Source organism: Anser cygnoides, chromosome 4 (genome assembly GCF_040182565.1).
Source record: "Anser cygnoides isolate HZ-2024a breed goose chromosome 4, Taihu_goose_T2T_genome, whole genome shotgun sequence".
Taxonomy (NCBI): Eukaryota; Metazoa; Chordata; class Aves; order Anseriformes; family Anatidae; genus Anser; species Anser cygnoides.
Genome location: NC_089876.1, coordinates 34,143,091 through 34,161,778, shown reverse-complemented (window position 1 = coordinate 34,161,778; position 18,688 = coordinate 34,143,091). Strand labels below are relative to the sequence as shown.

At 37.7% G+C, this 18,688-nt stretch overlaps 1 protein-coding gene across 1 annotated transcript; it reads left to right on the top strand.

Moving 5' to 3' along the window:
• The first annotated feature begins 7 nt into the window (after window positions 1-7).
• BBS7 (Bardet-Biedl syndrome 7) lies at window positions 8-18,677 on the top strand. The gene is made up of 19 exons (XM_048078135.2): window positions 8-184; window positions 289-354; window positions 434-496; window positions 1,064-1,239; window positions 1,860-2,046; window positions 2,628-2,700; window positions 4,138-4,254; window positions 5,538-5,668; window positions 6,428-6,512; window positions 7,997-8,099; window positions 8,671-8,863; window positions 10,350-10,424; window positions 11,487-11,552; window positions 13,221-13,360; window positions 14,357-14,521; window positions 15,632-15,741; window positions 15,825-15,928; window positions 17,423-17,546; window positions 18,429-18,677. Exons 1-19 carry the CDS (start codon window positions 149-151, stop codon window positions 18,563-18,565), a joined length of 2,151 nt encoding a protein of 716 aa, XP_047934092.1. The 5' UTR covers window positions 8-148; the 3' UTR covers window positions 18,566-18,677.
• Window positions 18,678-18,688: the final 11 nt, after the last annotated feature.

Genomic DNA, 18,688 nt, shown 5'->3' with positions numbered 1-18,688 from the left:
CACCGGCCTGGAGGGGGGGGCTCGGGACCGGGCGGGGGCGGCCCCTCTGGAGGCTCCTCCCGGCGGCGGCGGGGAGGCGCTGAGGGGAGGCGGCCGGCGCCATGTCGGGGGTTGCCGCGGTAACGGCGGCTGGGGCGGTGGCGGCGGCATGGAGCTCAGCCTGGCCCGCGTCGACTACCTGCAGGTAGGGCCGGCGGGCTGCCCCCTGACCGACCGACCGACCGCCTGCGGGCGTCGGGGAGGGGAGGGGAGGGGAGGGGAGGTGAGTGAGGGTCGCTGTGTTCGCAGGTGGGGGTCACGGCGCAGAAGACGATGCGGCTGCTCCCCGCCTCCGGCCGGGCGGCCACGCAGAAGGTAGCGGGGAGCGGGGGGCAGCGGTTTTGGGGGGCTGGGGAGGGGGGGTAAGGCATAACGGTGTGCTCTGTTACTGAAGGTGGTCGTCGGAGATCAGGATGGGGTCGTTACCTGCTTCGGCATGAAAAAGGGAGAACCTGTGGTAAGTGTAAACGGTCCCTTACATATATATCTATATCTATATCTTTAACCTGCCTTACGTGGTTTCAGTTCTTTTTCCCTTCTGTGACCCAAGGCTCAGCTTAATAAAAAATTATCCTTTTATTACATATATATTATTCCCCTTTTGAGGTTGGTAGCCAGTTCGCAAAGACTCTACAGAAACGGAAAGAAATCTGTATGTCCTTTGGAATAAGAGTGGAACACACAGGAGGGAGAGAGAGCTTGTGGCTGTTTGTTTTTAAGGAAAACAAAAACAACAAAGTGCTTTTTATAGCTACCAGCTGTCCTGCAGATGAGTAATGCTAATAACAAATCGTAATTTATTTATTATTACAGCTTTTTGTGCTTCTTGACTTAAAAAGTGGTTGGTTACTTTGCAGTGCCAAAGAGAAACATACGGATGATTTTTCTCTGTATATACTCTGCAGTATCGATAGTTTTGCCAGAAATTTTAAAGCAGATTTATTACCCTTTTTGTTAAAAGATGACCGTAAATACAAAATTGTGATTGCTTTTCTTTTTTTTTTTTCTTTTTTCTTTTTTACAGCCAGTGTTCAAAACACTGCCAGGCCAAAAAATTGCAAGATTGGAGTTGGGAGGAGCTCTTAATACGCCGCAAGAGAAAATTTTTGTGGCTACAGGATCAGAAGTTAGAGGTTTCACAAAAAGAGGAAAGCAGTTCCTTTCCTTTGAAACTAACCTCACTGAAAATATCAAAGCTATGTATGTATAATATTTTGTATTTGTTTCATACTTGTAGCAGATTGTCAGCTGATAGTTTTATGATTTTTTTTAACCATATTGTGTACGTGTAGGTAATGCTACGTGTCAGTCCAGCTTTAGCTTGTGCCTTGACATGAAGGAAGGAATTTAGAAAATTATTGTGAAGTTGAAAAAGGTCATGCAGGCTTGGGGCTTTTCTGGAGGCCCTCTAATCAGTGCAAATGTAGATGAGCATAGCTGGCGTTATTGGCTTTGTGTATTATGTCCCTGTACCCTTGCTGTAGAAGACCAGGAGCTACCTTTGTTGTTTTTTTTTGTTTGTTTGATTCTTTGATCTTGATTTAAGACGCTTGCCTTGTAATGAACAGTTTGAGAAAAATTAATATGAGTGTATTAATGGCATTTCTGTAAAGATATTCTGAAGATTTTACGTGTAGATAAAATATGCAATTTGAGAGCTATAGAAATCGCATAATCTTAGCATTTGTAAGAAACTTTTTATTTTAATTGAAGTAGCTTGCAGGGCTCAAAGCAGTAATGTATGTGTATTACTATACCTAAAAGAATATCACTGCAAATATTCTGGCAAAACACTACAGGAAGTGTTTTCTTTTTCTCAGGCATATTTCAGGAGCAGACCTCTTTCTTTGTGCGAGCTATATCTATAACCATTACTGCGACTGCAAAGACAAACACTACTACCTATCAGGAGATAAAATCAATGATGTTCTCTGCCTTCCTGTAGATAAAGTGAATTCCATTACACCGGTACTCGCATGTCAGGATAGACTCCTCAGAGTTTTACAGGTTAAAATACTTGTTTTATGTATTGATGCTGTGTTATTGGATTAATACTTATGGGAATCAGCATGGTTTAGCTATAAATACGTGCATGTTGCACCCTATTTGGCAGTGCTATTTATAGTGCTGGTACTTTTTTTTTCTTTTTAATAGAAAATCATGATTGTAAACTTGCAAAATGAGGGTTGATAAAACTCTGCTACGAATAGGCTTTGGAAGTCATTATGGAAGTAGTTAAAAAATGGGTCCATTTTCCACTTTTACCTAGAAAGTGCTTACACAAGGGAATTAAAAGTATAATTCATTGGAAAATCTTACTTGCAGATTACTTTTGTAGCAAGTCTGAGTGGTGTCAAATGGTAACACAATTATTTCTTACTGACAGACGTTCTTAGATTTTGTCATAATTTTTTTTTATTGGTAACTTATTTCAAGATCTTAAAAAAAAAATTATATAAACTTTACTCTGCTTTGGCTTAGAAATGCTTTTCCCACAAGGAAATCTGTAAAAATGAAAGATAGCCATATATATAAAACTGTTTTGTTTTTGTGCATTTTTACTTATGCAAGATAGTTCTCATCTTTAGGGATCTGATTTACTGTATGAAGTCGAAGTCCCTGGACCACCTACTGTTCTTGCTTTAAACAATGGAAACGGAGGTAACAGAATTTTGTATGTACACTCTACTAAATAATGTTCTTTTAGTGTGTTTTTGAGATTTAAAAGCTTCTATTTGTTAATGACGTTTTTCCTGGATTTTGAATCTGATTTTAAAAATGTAATAGAAAACTATGTGAAACCATTTCTTACATATGTATTCTGTCTATAGAACAAAGATACAGGATAGTGCATCTATGTAGATCTATTCTGATTAGATTGGAATCTTGTACTATATACTTAAACAGAAATGTTGAACAACTAGTAAGTTTTCAGGGAAAAAAAAAGTTGGAGTTACTTGCATAACTTACTCCTATTTAGAAAAGTGGAGGACCAAACCCACTTTTAATAATAATATTGACTTTTTTTGTTGCTGTTATTGTAATAGAAAATGTTCATACATGGAAAATAGGTCAAAAATTGTGTTGACGGTAACAGAAATCCTGAATTTGAAGTTTCCTTTTTCATGCAAAAGATCACTGTTTCTGAGTCAGAGTTGCAGTATTTCTACTCATTAGGCAAGAGTGAGAGGCTCTAGATTAGATTTGAGAGGCAGAGGGAGGAGTAGTACAGTAGTTTTAGGTTGAGATGCTGGCAAAATTATTGTGGAGGTTTGGAAGTAGGGATTACTTCTTCTGTTTTTATCTGTTCTGATTTTGATTCTCGTGTTGACACGTGTGTATTTATAAACATACACATAACAGATTCTCTCTCTCTCTCTCTCTCTATATATATATATATACACACACATGACTTTTAATTCTAAATATTATTCACGTTTTTTGATTGAAAGCCTCTTAGTGCAGCAGTGAGATGTAAGGTGATCTCGTTGTGTAAAGAGGAGAACTGGACTTCTGGGGTCTTGCCAAAGTGCTGGGATTGGGTTTCTTGTACATGTGGATTTTCAGGACTAGAATCACTACTTCCATCTGTCCCTGGATGGATGAGAATATTGAGTAGAGTTTACATCAGCTGAGACTGTGGAAGGATCAGGCTTAAAATAGTTTGATCATCCTTTTTGGTAATCTGTTCTAACCTGATATAGATCACTTAAGTGTATTAATCTGGTGCTTAATTTAGTTTCTGTTAGGTTATTTGACAACGTTCAGGTCTAGTTTTGGAAAATAGTTCTTATTTGCTTAAGTCTTGGTACAACATTCACGATTAGATGTGTGCTCTGAATGAGCAACTTCTCTAAAGGCAATTAAATAGCCTATTGTTCCTTAAATTTAAAGTATTGGATTATGAATGGTTTTTAGGCAGAACTCCAGTACAGGGGCAACATTTCTTTTAAAGCCTGACAATTCCGTTACACTGTATTAATATTAGTATTTTCTTTTTCCCCAGATGGGATGTAGAGTATAACTACACAATATTTTCAAACCTTTTAAATAGGTGTGCTTAATGGTATTTATTCTAAATTTGATTTATGATTTTAGGTGATTCTGGAGAAGAAATTGTATATGGAACTTCTGATGGTAAACTAGGTCTTACCCAGATTACCGGTTCCGCTCCTGTGCATAAGTGGGAAATAGGAAATGAAAAAAAGAGAGGAGGTATGTTTCTCAGGTTTCTCAGGAGGTATGTTTTCAGGCGCAGCTGGGGTTTTATTACAATATAATAATCAGGAAATATAATTCATAGATCCTTAGGAGGTATATTGTAGTTTTGTTGATATGTGATATTAATGAATAAACTCTAATTCTTCTGATAATCTTATAATTCTAATCGTTTTGTCTTGCATTGGGTTTTCTGTACTTCGGTATACTTTTATTTTTAAATATAATTTTAAAGTGCCATTTGTAAAACAGTTTATTTGTATGATCACTTGAGGTTTTTATAATTTTGGTGACTATTTTGAATGCAAATACACCTGCCAGATATTTTCAGATATGCAGTGGCCTTCAAAGTCCCTTCAGATTCAATGTTAGCATCTTCTGTGGAAGATGTCCAAAACAAAGCCATTATTAGGATTTTTGTCTGAAGATGGAATAAGGCCCTCCTTAAAGCTCCGTAATGTGATGTAACTTGTTAGGGCATGGTGCAATATTTTCCCCATTTTAGCCTTGATATGCTGCTTTTGCAGCATGTGTTAGTAGTTATTCCTTTGTAAAGGAGAGCAGGGATAGATGTTTTTTCTTAAATTTAATGATCTCATGAAATATATTGGTAATCTATTTTCTTAAAATGCCTCTTAGTATGTCCTTGCTTTTCATATGGAATAGGAACGAGTCATAAAAGTTAAATTCCATCTCATTTTTTGTACAAAATCTTGTGCTGCTTTCTCCTTCTTCCAGACCCTATCTTTGTGTCCAGTCCAGCCATGATTAGTTGTTGTTGTTATGGCCTGCTTGTGGGTTTTTCCACTAAGATGACATGTAGCAGCACAAACTTAACCCATGTACACACAGGCCTGAACCCTGTGTCTGTCTCTTCAGCCAGAATTAGAATTCGCAGCAGTCCATTTACGAGGGGCTTTCTGTCAGCTGTAGGAGGCTGACTGCTTGCCTCTTCAGCTGGCAAAGTTGGACAGACAAATACTTAATCCGGAGAAAAATTTAAAGTGGGGTGCTAAACCCTTCAGAAGTGAGCTGTTTGAACAGTAGAAGGGGGTCTGTTCATTGCTTCTCACGAGGGAACTGTAGTATTTTTGGTTGCCTTAAAACCCGCTTCATGATCGGGAACCTCAGGCACTCATGAGAGACTTCAGCCCTCTAGTGGACCCTTTCGGAAATAGCATCGATAAAGCCAACCAAGAATTTCTGTGTAGTTTAGCCGGGATATTACTGTGTCGTAAACAATGAAGACAAAATAAAGACTTTGTTTCCTTTTCCATTAGGTATCCTGTGTATTGATAGTTTTGACATTCTGGGAGATGGAGTTAAAGAATTACTTATTGGACGAGATGATGGAGTGCTGGAAATCTACAGCTTTGAGAGTGTAGATGAGCCTGTCCTTCGATATGATTATGTAGGCCCACATTCATTATTCTCTTCTTTGCTGGAAAAATTAATTTCAAAACTCTGGATTTCAAAGCTTCAAGTATTTACAAGATTACTACTGCTAAAATGTATTTTTTGGTTTTTGCTTTTAATTTGATATGCTCTGTAATGCTGACACCACAAACTTTGTAGCACTATGCTAATATTTAAGAAACAGAAATGGAAATGGTCTTGATTACAGCAAAAATCAAAGTTGTGTGGAGGATATATTAAAGCTCTGGCTCTTCTAACTGCTAAAGCTACTGAGTGAAACCTAATACGGTGCTTCTCTCTCAGGGGAAAAAAAAGGCAACACCATATTGCATGTGGTCTGTTTTGCTTATAAAATAGTAATGTGTTAGCTGTTAGGACTTTACTGAGTGTAATTTCTTTGGTTTGAATTGTTGAAATACTGGATTTGATCCACAGTGATGACTTCAGCCTTCAGTCAGACTGCTAATTCGTGCTGCAAAGATATTGTCCATCAGGGTTTTGCTTTAACCTACCTTTTACTGTCTGTGTCATGCAGAGTAGAATCAGAATGCATTTCTTAAAAAATCTAGATTTATCTGTAATAGTTACCAGCTAGCTTACTCCTTTGTGGATCTAGATACTCTGCATCTATGTAGGTATTTTGTGGTGCAGGTAAAAGGAGGAGAGAAGCCTTTAAAGTTCCCACAAAAAAACCCACAAACTTCTAAAACAAGTGCAGTGATATTTCTTTCTGCTTGAATGTATTTATTTGAAGGCTTTATCAGAGAGCATTGCATCAATCCAGGGTGGCTGTGTAGGAAAAGATGGGTATGATGAAGTTTTAGCATCCACGTATTCAGGTAAGCTTTGTATCATTTATTCCAATAAGATATGGATTTGGTGATGTGATAAAAATGAAGCAAACTGTGTCGTTAGTGCAGCTCGTATCTCAAAATTCTGTCCTGATGGGAACCGGGATAATGTTTTGTTGTAAATAGTAAATTCAGAGAGATCTTTCCACTTCAAAAAATCTTTCCTCCACTTAAAATATATTTGAAGATATTTATAATGTGTTCTACACTGTAACACAGTGATACGTTATTCTCTAGTGTAGACTGCTGCCTATGATGACATAAATGTCTTATGTCCGAAGGAATTTGTTTTTTTTTGTAGTATTAAAAGTGTTGATAGATATGCTTTTTTTTTCATTTATCATTTTTCATTCATTTCAGCTTTTTGGGGCTCTGCATAGAAATGATTTTGATTTTAGTAGAAAGTAGAGCTTCTGCAAGTGAGGATTTTCAGCAGCCCCTCCCAACTGCTGGCCTGTCAGAGGCCATAATTAACAAACTACATATGTGAACTGCTGGGAGCCAAAATACTCGGTTCCCTGACTTGAGTTGTCTTCAGGGCTAAAAAAAATAGTCTACTGAAACCTCTCAAATTCAAAATGATGTATCGTGCCAAGATACAATTCTCAATCACTTATAAAAAAAAAAAAATAAAGGTGTTCAAGTTTTTTGTATTTTAATAGTCTAAGTAGGATTAAAAGGTGTTTATATGTGACCTGGTATGGATTATTTTGGTATGACAGGCTGCAGCAATATTGTGGCTGAAGTCCTTGGTGGCTTATTTAGTGCCTGTGGGAATGTTCTAAAAAACTATCAATCACAGAAGAAAACCCCCGTGTTCACCTGTGGGTTTTCACAGTGTTAGGCTTTCTTGTTACTTAAACTGGATAGCTAAGGACTGTGGGCATATCAACTTTTAGGGTGGATTTTATTCATTAGAGGAGGTAACTGGAGCTAGAAACACCTATTTAATCAAGTCAGCATATCGTATGTGAGGTTTCAGGACATAGTCAATTAATTTTTGCTTTTGTAAGTAAGTGTAGTTAAGAAAATCAAAAGATTTTTTCACTTCAGCCAGCAGTGTTCTATCTCAAAATGCACTGTGCAATATGTAGTTTGCTGTGTTCACATTGCACATCTTTTTTTATTTTCAACAATAATACTGATTAACAATAGCAAATTATTCAAGGTATTAGAGAAGGTTTTTTCAGAGGTGGGAAAAATGAAACTTATTAAAAAAAACTGCTATAGAGGTATTTATTGCTCAAAGTACTTTCTGAAAAATGATAAGTTATGTTTTCCAATTTGTAAATTAAGACTGACCATAAAATTCTTTGCTCGTTGTCTAGGTTAATCCTCCAAAACAGGGTAAAATTAAATCTTGATTCTCTCTACCTAGTGTCAGAGATGAACATCACTCTACGTGTATAAAAGCTGAGTGTAGACTTTTCTTTAAAGCTTATAAGGAATATAAACTTCATATATTGGTTTAGGCTGGCTGACAGGACTGACTACAGAACCTGTCCATAGAGAAGGTGGATCAGGTGAAGAACTAAAATTAAGTCAAGAAATGCAGAGCAAGATTTCATCCTTAAGGTAATTTCACTAGAAATAAATTTAAATGGAAGAATTGAAGTGTTAAAAGCTGAGCTGTCATCTTTCCTTCCTCTCTCATTAGATTTTCTGTATTATTAGTGTATCTAGAAGTAGAACCAGGCCTTCTCAAAGTAGAAATGAACAGCAGTCTCATCTCATAGTTCTTTTCTGTCTTTCCTTCGGGTGGTGAGGTTGTAATGCCGCCTTGTTCAGTTTCAGCAGGATGAGATTCCCTTCTCCCATGTGATCTATAGCTTCTAAATGATGGGAGGAAAGCAGTCACTAGTGTATCTTTAAAAATACGTTGCCCTCTTGAAGGAAAACGTTGCTCCTTCCTGTGGCTCAAGGAAATATATTTTGTCAAAGTTCAGTAGAATCTACATTTTCATGTTATGTAGTTCGTTTTATCTTTGTTACGTATGTGGAAGGGGAGTTACCGGTCACTTCTGGTTGGAAAACAGTGGACAGAAAAGAAACATGGTTGCCTTGCAAGCATAATATACTTAATTTCTATTGTAGCTTTTATTGCTAATTTTTTTTGAAGACATTATACCTGATTACTCTTTTCTAGGAATGAACTGGAACACTTACAGATGAAAGTACTTCAGGAGCGTGAAAAGTACCAGCAGTCTTCTCAGTCCAGTACTGCTGTTTCTTCAGTACCTGCATTTAGCGTGAACGATAAGTTTACATTAAATAAGGATGATGCTAGCTACAGTCTCATCTTGGAGGTGCAGACAGCTATTGATAATGTCCTAGTACAGGTGAGCATGTTTCTATTCTTGTTGGCTTTCTTGATCTATAAATAAAACAATCAGCCTTCCTGGTTAAAAAGCCAGGTGATAATAGGTTAAGTATATGTTTGTGTTTAACTATCTGAAGAGTTATAGGAGGGAATTGATGTGAATAGTCTTGCAATCTTGAAGTAACTTGTATATTCTTGTTATGGAACAAATGCAACTTAAATCTTTAATGAACAGAACAACATTAATTTGCCAAAGTAGACCAAAACACGTGTGGTACTACCAGGTTTATATGTAATTTTTGTGTTTACTCTTGCATGTCCCTTCTTATTTAAATAGCAATTAGCTCAGTAACTATTAAATGAGGGGTGCAGCTGCTCACTAGCTTTTTAAGTACATTCAGTAGTGGAAAATTAGTCTTGAAATGGTATGGGCCATGTGTGCACTTCCAGTGTGGAACAGCATTTGATCTATACGTTACCTGTGACAAATACTTCTGGCAAGTAACAAAAACATAACAAAACATCCTGCTGCTGCATCAGCTGAAATAAATGTTACCTTTGGTACTTAGAAAGAATAGTGGGACTGAATTAACTTCTTTTGGGATATGCATGGAGAGAAACCTGAGAAAGAGGAATTTGTTAGGTGAACTTGCCATAACAAGTGTAAGAGAACTACTGTATGCATGTATTTTTAAGTTTTTAATTAAAAAAAAATAAAGATGTTACTAGAGCAATGCTAAACTACAGCTAATGTGCAGGTCTATATTATCTGCAGTTTCCTTACCTAAGCAAGGAATAATGAAATCGTTTGATCTAGGCCTGAACTTATTATAGGTTTTAAAGCTTAAGGCTTTTTCTTTAAAGAAATAAAAAGTTCTGCCCAGTATTCTTCTGCTGTTGAAGAAGGCAATAAAACTGTTTAATTTTTTTAGGAAGTATGTTGTCTTTTTATCAGTATTTCCTGGCACTTCTGTGAAGTTACAAGGCAGTATCGAATCAAGTAATTAATCATTTTTAAAACACTTCAATCTTGTTTTCAAAACAGTGTTAGATTTCATTTTAATTCCAGTAAAAACATACCTAGATCAGAAGTGGTCTGTGTCAGAAGTATTAGTGTAAGTAAAAGGATTGTTAATAGTTATCTAACATGATCCTTAGTTTCCTGAATGAGTGCTGTAATCCCCTGGTGAAAACAGAGAAACACTTCAGCCCTGAGTATACTTCATGCAAGTCTGAAAGATAAAGTTGCGCATCTTATATTGACGTTGCTGTAAGCCACCCACGCAAGAGTTCAGGGCACCATACAAGAATAAGAGAAAGATCATGTTACTCAGGGATTAAATTTTCAGGAGTAAGCTGCATGTCTACCAAGCTTTTATCACTTGCACATAGATGATGAAGCAATCACCCTTATTAAAAGAACTGATGACAGTTAGAGGATAAGTGCATTAGAAGCTATGCAGGAGCTTAAGCTCTTTATTTTTCTTTCTTCATATGTTCTGCAGAGTGATGTCCCAATAGACTTGCTGGATGTGGATAAAAATTCTGCTGTTGTTAGTTTTAGCAGCTGTGATTCTGAGGTAAGTGAAACAAAAGAGATAATGATGTTTATATAAATGATATGATGAAAGGTCTCAATACAGTATATGAAAAACAGAATTTGTATTTATATATTTGTAACTTAAAATACATGGAACAAAACTACTTATTTGGTAATTTGGGAGAGCTTAATTTGATTAGAAATACTGCGGAATTAGGTGTTCGTGGCAGGTCTTGACACAGAGCAAAGCAAAATAGGCATGAAAAGGATCTGGGAGTGACTGCTGTTGCACTTTTTTCCTGCCTAATTTGGAATGTTGAAGGCACACTCAGTGTTGTTCTCCAGTCTTTGTCATTTGTCAGTATCCTTTGTTTATTTCAAAGCAATTAGATGAAGATCATCATATTTTTTATTTACTGTATTACGGAAAAACACTTTAAAGCGTGAAAATTTTGCTGTGAGAAGAGTCGTGTGTTTGAGTGAATTTTTAATCTAATAATTATAAGCTAAATTACTTATAGAATTATTTATGATGCTTCTTTGGGGAGGGGAGGCAAGCTGGGAATCGAGAAACTACCTTGGAATTATGAAAAATCTTTCCTAATGTCTTTAGTAATGGTCCACTGAAGTATTCTGGTTTCAAGAACTGAATTTTGCACATCATTGGTCTACCCTGGAGCTTTCAGAAATCAAATTTTTATTTTAAGTTTCTTGTCATTCAATTTAGCTTTTTATTGATTTATTTTCCTTTATGTTTTCTTACTGATCTTTAGTTTTTGGATGTTGGGATAATACTGCAGATGAGTGGTAAGGCTGACAGATGCATTCGTCAGATGAAAAGTTTCTATCTGTAATTTTTGTGGTGGTATTTAGGAATAAAAGAGACTTCAGATGATTTGTGTGTATACAGAGAAATTTTTGAAACTCTGTCACCATTAAAACTAATTGGAATTTTCAAGGGAACTGAAGGTTACAGTTTTCACTTTTAACTTGTGTAAAATAGCTGTGCATAAATGCCAAAAACTTTACGGTACGTCTTTGGTTATAAGAGACCTGTTTTGTATTATCTTTCCTCTTTTTTCTCTTTTTTTTATGTTCACAGCCCAATAGCAATTTCCTTCTTGCAACTTACCGATGCCAAGCAAATACTACGAGACTTGAACTTAAGGTAAAGTGCTCCAAAATGTTTTCCATAAGAAATTCTGCTGTGGGATGGAGAGATCTTCACCTGGACTGACTACTTAACCTGAGCAAATGATCTATCCAGTTCCTGCTGCTGCTTGTTTCCTGAGAAGTTTCTAGTCTGGGGCTAGTATTCCTTTATATTTGTGTATAGAGTTTCTAAAGGCTTCTAAAAATGTATTACTTCAGAGGACAGCCTGAAATCCTTTGAGTGTCCCTAGAAGGAAAGCAGTTGGGAAATCCCCAGTAGTGAAAATACTTGATTCTGGAGACTGTGTGGGACTGAAAGTGGCGAGGTGTGGGAAGGAAAGCTCTGGCACTTTTTGTCCTGAGAAGTGTTTGAGGGAAGTTACACTGACCAGGGAATATATCCAGTATTTATATTTTGGAGAGGATGCAAATCCTGTAGTTCTGTGCTTATGCTAAAGGTACGTTGGTGTTGGGTTTCTTTTTGACAACACGGTAAATTGAAAAAAAAAAAAAGTCTTCACAGTACATTTAAAAAAAAAAAAGTTTGGTTACCTTCCCACTGAAAACTTTTGTAAACTTGCTGCAGTGCATAGTGCAGCCTGTTGTCAAAACACTGTAGTACCACTCCTGCACTTGGATCCTGTTGTGATGGATCCGCTCTGCGCGGGTTCTCCTGCCACCTCACCTCAGTACACTGTGGATGCCCAGGAGTGAGTTACCCAGCACCTGCCACATGCTGTTTATTTTTATTTATTTATTTATTTCCTATATGCACATACAAACTGTACAAAAACCTTGTTGTGATGATTTCATTTTCAAAAAGGACTCTCTTTACTAATTTATTTTTACTAAAACGTATTGAAGTGGATGTCTCCCAGGTGACATAATCAAGATTAGAAAGCACACCTGTACTTGAACTCCAGTCTGGTCTTTTTTTTGTGTAAAGCTGTTTCAATAGCTCTTCTGCCTGGTTTCAAAGCTACCCAGATATGTGGGATACTGTTTCTTGTTGATTCTGCCTGAGTTATTGGCACGTGACAGGCTTCTTTGCGCAGCCTGTGCAACTGGTCTCTGCACATAAGCAATTGTTGCAGTGCTGCCTCTTCAGAGGTACAGAGAGTGCATACTGTCTTGAGTGTGTTCGCACATCCTGCTTATTGGGTATTCTGAGAATTGAATTTAAATCCGGTCTCCTCGTTTTCGAAAAACAGCTCATGGGTAACTTTGAGTGTTAGGATGAGATGAATGGTGTATAGACAATACCTTTAAATTCTGTTGACACTTTAAATTTCTTTTATCATATTCCTTAACAGCTATATGATTTTTTTTTTTTTTTAAGAAAAAAATAAAAGGTAATAGTAATGGGGCCACTGAAGAATTAAAAACAAGTCACGGACTCCTTATTTTAACTAACCAGAAATAAGAAAATAAAAGCTACTGCGTTCAACTATTATGACAGCAATTCATTAGACACCACTTCGTCTAGTTTTAAAACATTCTTGATCTGCTCTTTATATAGTGACACTATCAAGTAAATGTAGTACTCTTAAATATCCTTGAAGTACTGCAGAAAATCTACAAATTTTCTTTAATATGTTTTGAATAAACAACAGTTTTCCAAATCTTGGTAAATCAATCTATTTCCTCTCGTTCTTTCTTGCGGTTTCTACTTTTTCCTCTTCAGATCCGATCAATTGAAGGACAGTATGGAACACTTCAGGCATACGTAACTCCAAGAATTCAACCCAAAACCTGCCAAGTTCATCAATACCAAATTAAACCACTTTCACTTCATCAGAGAACTCATTCTATTGACCGTGACAGGTATCTGCAAAGAGAAATTGATCCTTTTTTGTGTTGAAAAACTAACACAGTCCAGTCAAAATGCTTAACTCTATACACGTGTGTCGTTCCTAACCTACACTTCTGAGCCTGTATTGGATTTTATGGGTTTTATGTTTTTTTCAGGAAAAAAAAAAATGCAGATTTAACAGGTTCCTGTTTTCCTTGCTGTTCTTAACCTGTTTTCAGGTTATTTTTCACTTTGCTGACCTGGGCTGTAGTGCAGCCCCATGTATTAGTAGAGCTGAGGGTGTGGTAGAAAGGAAACCCTCCTGTGACAGTAACCGCAGTCTTTTCAGTTTCGGCCTCAGTCTCCTCTCCACCCCTTTCATGTAATTTTTTCCCATAGTTAATTTGACTGCAAAATTGAGCCAAGACTTCTCTTCCTTATCCTTGTGTTTGGAATCTACTATTTTATGCAATTTCTACTTGATTTCCCTATCCTCAGTTAACATCTTGTATTGCTGCCAAGGTATTGCTTGCATTAAAACAAAACTGAAAGATTGAAGGACTGATACCAAATGCATTGACTTGAAATGCAAATGTGTTCCTTCATGCCTTGTTCTTGATATAAATGTTACATCTGTGGTTTACAGCATGGGAGACCGTTGAGGCTTAGTCATATTTTCTATGTTGTTAGTTACTTACCTTTGACATAAGTTTCAGGTTTAACAGTTTGAAATGGGATATGCCAAAAGCTTCCAACTGGTTTGTTATCTAGTTCTGACGTGCCTACTGTGAGATAAAACCTGTGTGTACACACAGCTCTTAGTCTTGAAATACAGAAAACTACCTGTATGTCCGACCTGTGCTACACAACTGCTTAGCAAGGTTCCTGACTTCATGCCCTGTATTGATTTAAGAGACAACCACTGGGAACTAAACTCTTTTCACGTATGGGTTACCAGTGCACTGACAATGCACATCCTTTGTAACTAATAGATTTTTATTTTTTTTTTTACTTTCATGATGTCATAGACCAATGAACACACTGATGCTCAAAGGCCAGTTCAGTTTCGCTGAAATTCACTCTTGGGTTGTGTTTTGCTTGCCTGAAATCCCTGAAAAGACTCCAGCTGGAGACAGTGTCACCTTTTATTTTCAAAATACCTTCCTGGGAACCCAGCTTGAAAGTTCTTACAGGTAAAATACAATTAATAAAGCACAATGCGTCTGTGCTTGGCTTTTCGTCTTTTTCATTCTTGACCAGTCTGTGAGTACCATTTCATGCACATACTGCTGTTGCCCTCTCCAGCAAAACTCCTGTTAGTGAGAACAGGAATCTTTTATAGAAACCATCGTCAAATATTAATTAGGGTGAGCACTATCCAGTAAGGTTACAATCTTTAATAGGCTTCTCCTGAAGTTGCTCCAAACCCAAAATTGCCAGGCAGGAAAGGCTTGATATGTTTTTAGAATGATGGCTTGGGTTTTTTTGGAATTTGAAGAACATAAATAATGAATATAGTGAAGTTGTTTTGTGATGCGTACTGTTGTTTTTTTTTTTGTACTAAGGAGCAGAAATAACTTGAAAGGCATTTAATATTCATGCAAACAAAAACATTAATAAGCATTCAGCTGAAAAGCTATTTTTGCAACTTAGATTAGACTGATGTTTCATGTGTTCAAGGCTAATATTCTGCTCACAAATGGATTAGTTATATCTTCCTTCTGCAAATTATATACTTCTGCCTGGAAATGGAGCTGCAGAGTGGGGAAAAATAATTATTGTACTTAAATGGATTCCAGCTTGCATCCAGTTTAATATATGTATTGTCTACTCCTAATGTAGAAAGTTGTTGGGTTGTGGGCTTTAGGAGGGTAATATGTTTCCGATTGATTATTTTCCTCCTTTCTGATGTTGAAGCTTGCCATTTGTCTTCAAAGTATTGCAATGATAAAACTTGGGAGGAATGAATACCATCAGAAGTCTTACTTGTGTAACCTTAGTGCCATGTGTAACCTTACTTGGGTAACCTTAGTGCTGTAAAACTGCTTTGTCTTTGTATAAAGATGCTGCTTTGTCTTGTGTCCTGGAGCAAATGTCCTCTGAGAGGATTACAGCCTGAATAGGAAAGAGAAGACTAGCACAGGTGTATACAGCCACCTAATGTATGGAGAGTCATTATGACCTATGTGGAGGCTAATTAATATGAGCATTCATTTGTAAATCTTACATCTTAATATAAGGACAAGTCTGATGCATGCGTGTGCTTGTAAGTTTGTTCATGTGAAGTTTTTCTTCCTTTATAGAAAAGGTGAGGGATGTTTTAAGTCTGACAACATTTCTACAATATCCATCCTAAAAGATGTGCTTTCCAAAGAGGCTACGAAAAGGAAGATTAATCTCAACATATCATATGGTAAAACTTGCTTAGGTGTTTTATTATCCTTGGTTTCATTTTATATTCTCATAAATAATTTTTTTTTCCTGACTCTGTGCTAGATATAAATGAAGAATCCGTGAGGCACACATTAAAGCTCATCCACCCCAAATTAGAGTATCAGCAGCTGTTGGCCAAGAAGGTTCACTTAATAGATGCTTTGAGAGTAAGTATCTGAACTCCTGTGGAAGGATTTTTGTGGGGATTATGTTGTCAGATACCAAGCTGTATAGCTAAAGTCAGATGCATGTCATATGGGTATCTGTTCTGTTCCTATTCCCAGGACATGTACTTCAATTATCTGGGAGACAGCCTTCTCAAAGTAAAATTCCGATTTGTACCATATAACTAGTGAATAACATGTAGGATTACTGACTGATGTTGAGGAGGCTTAAATCAGAGAGTAGAAGGCAACCAGCTTTGCCATCTAACATAATTTTTGCTTGCTGTTATTTTCCAGTTCCATCTTTTGTCTCTCTTCACTAACCTTTAAAAGTGTTTTTTTTTTTTTTTTTTTTAGATCTGGAGGTGATCATTCACGCTAAATAAGTCTTCCTTGCTTGCTTTGTAATGTCATCCCAGTGTGTCGTAATTTCTGAAGTTTCTCCATCTGCTTATTAATCTTTGCTTATTTCTCTCCTCAGTGATTAGTCTCTGGGAGGTACCACTTAGGCAGCTTGTCGGAGTTCTCCAACAACCAGGATTTTATAGTCAGAAACTTGCTATCATCTCTTTTGGTGTATTATTTGGCGTGGGTTTGAGAGAAAATGGACAACCAGTTATCTCTTGTCTTTAGGTGGAATCAAATACTAATTGTTGGAACTCTTTAGTCAGTAGGAAAAAGGACTACCAGTGATCACTGTGTGTATCTTTGTTATTATCGCTAAAAGTGTTTTACTTAAGCTTGATTTGACCAAGTGGGAAGATAATAGAGAATTTATTTTTAATGCATGTTTTGCTTATGCAATAATAGTGAAGTTGAACGTCTTAGAGAAAGTGTTTAGTGCTTGTAGTTTCTCTTTTGGTCAGCAAATTTTTTTTGTCACTCACCTTTTGGATAATAGGCAGTAAAATAATGTAGTGCCTGATGAAAGCCATTACCCCAGTAGACTCGAGGTGCGTAACCTTTAGTCTAGAAAAGAACGGTATTTCTGTGGGTGGCAGCAGGACTGCCCTATTGACCATCTTAAATTGATCTGACAGTAGCCAGGGGCATTTTAGAAGAAGTCTTCAAAATCTTTTGCTCTCATGAGTTTGGTGATGCTTCCAGAGGTTACTTTTACCTTCAGACTTGTAACATGTGTTACACCTTCCAGGAATATACTTTGCCTAAAAATGAAGGCATGGTGAAGACTTTGAGCCTTCAATAGGTGTGATTCTGTAGGGACAGAGCTGTGGAGCGATGCTGTTTGGCAGGAGCTGGAAGCTCTAATACACGGAATTTTGCAAATCGAGTGTATGAAGTGACAAGTAACATCTGGCATTTCGTTAGAAGACCTAAAAAATGAGGCTCTTTGAAAGTAACTCTTGCTGGTTTAGAAGGGGATTGTCTTGTCTCTGAAGTACTTCCTCTTGTCAAATCAAAGCTTCATTTCTTTTTTACTTTTATGTTCTTATACTTAACTGCCTTTTGATTTTTATGATTTAAAATCTCTTTGAGGAATTACAAGTTCATGAAGGAAATGTGGACTTCCTGCTGCCGAAATACCGCAGTATTTTGGAAGAGGCGGATCAGCTGCTTGAGGAGTACAAGAAACAGCCTGCACATCTCGAGAGACTTTATGGTTTGTTGATCAGTTTGACTTTTTGTTCTAAATGCAAATTAATGTCCAGAGAGCACACTGCCCATTACTGAAATAGTTACAAAGTCAGCATTAGTAGAATTGAAACAACTTGGTAAGTGGGCTTACAAAGCTAAGCTAAGGCTGCATGTCTGCACAATATAAACGTGTAAATGATCATGAAACTCCAAAGTTAAAGGTAAGGCAGCAAAACGCAGCATGTATTAAAACTGGTTGTTTTATGCCACTGTTAACTTGGAACTCTCTGAAGGTCTTCAAGAATTGTTCACCTGAGAATTACTGAAATTGATTTGTTATCGTGAGCATAGTACTGAGAAGTATGAGGATTATTTGCAAGAGACTGTTACAGTTTCTGCTGGGCAGCATTTTTAATTTGTATGATGCTTGGCTTTTTGGACACAATTGAGAAACATGTGCGATTCCAGGATGGCATTAAGAGTGTATACAAGTTAAGTGAGTGATTAAGTTCTGGGTGGTGAAGTGTTACAAAATAGCAGAAAAGCAGAACAATGCAGGTGGGATGGAAAGGGAGAATGTTCGGAGAACCTCAGATTTAGTGCAGGAAATTGTGACCTTTTGTGGTGTTCTCCATGCAGCCTTCAGCTTAGGGAACGTCTGCCAGACGCTACCTGTACTAAGCCCATGTCTATGCAGTGTGAACGTAGTCCTCCTTGCATGCCCCGTGAGATTGGCTCCCTCCTCCTCAGTGTCTCAGATAATCAGAAATGCCCACTGGAGAACTACGATGGTTTGGGGTTAGTTCAAAAGAAAATCACTGTTTAAAGCACGTAGTTTGTAAAAGTTGTTTCTGAAGCCCCAGCGGGGTAGAACAGGTGCGATGTCCCACCGTGTGTCCCGTTGCAGGCATGATCACCGACCTCTTCATCGACAAGTTCAAGTTCAAAGGCACCAACGTGAAAACCAAAGTGCCCCTCCTGCTGGAGATGCTGGACGGCTGCGACCAGGACGGGCTGATCGCGTTCTTCGAGGCGGCGGCCTGAGCTGGAGCACGGCTCCTCAGCCGCGCCACCGCGGGACGGTCGCTCCGTGTCCCCCCCCCCCCCGCGTTGTAGCGCCGCGCCCCTCCCGCTCCCATAAAGCGCCTCGCAGCCCGCCCGGCCCCG

Excerpts from the sequence above, each read along its gene's own strand:
- BBS7 (XM_048078135.2), top strand. The coding sequence starts at position 149 with ATGGAGCTCAGCCTGGCCCGCGTCGACTACCTGCAG. Across the intron at positions 1,240-1,859 it reads ACTGAAAATATCAAAGCTAT|GCATATTTCAGGAGCAGACC; the intron begins GTATGTATAATA and ends TCTTTTTCTCAG. Across the intron at positions 6,513-7,996 it reads TTTAGCATCCACGTATTCAG|GCTGGCTGACAGGACTGACT; the intron begins GTAAGCTTTGTA and ends ATATTGGTTTAG.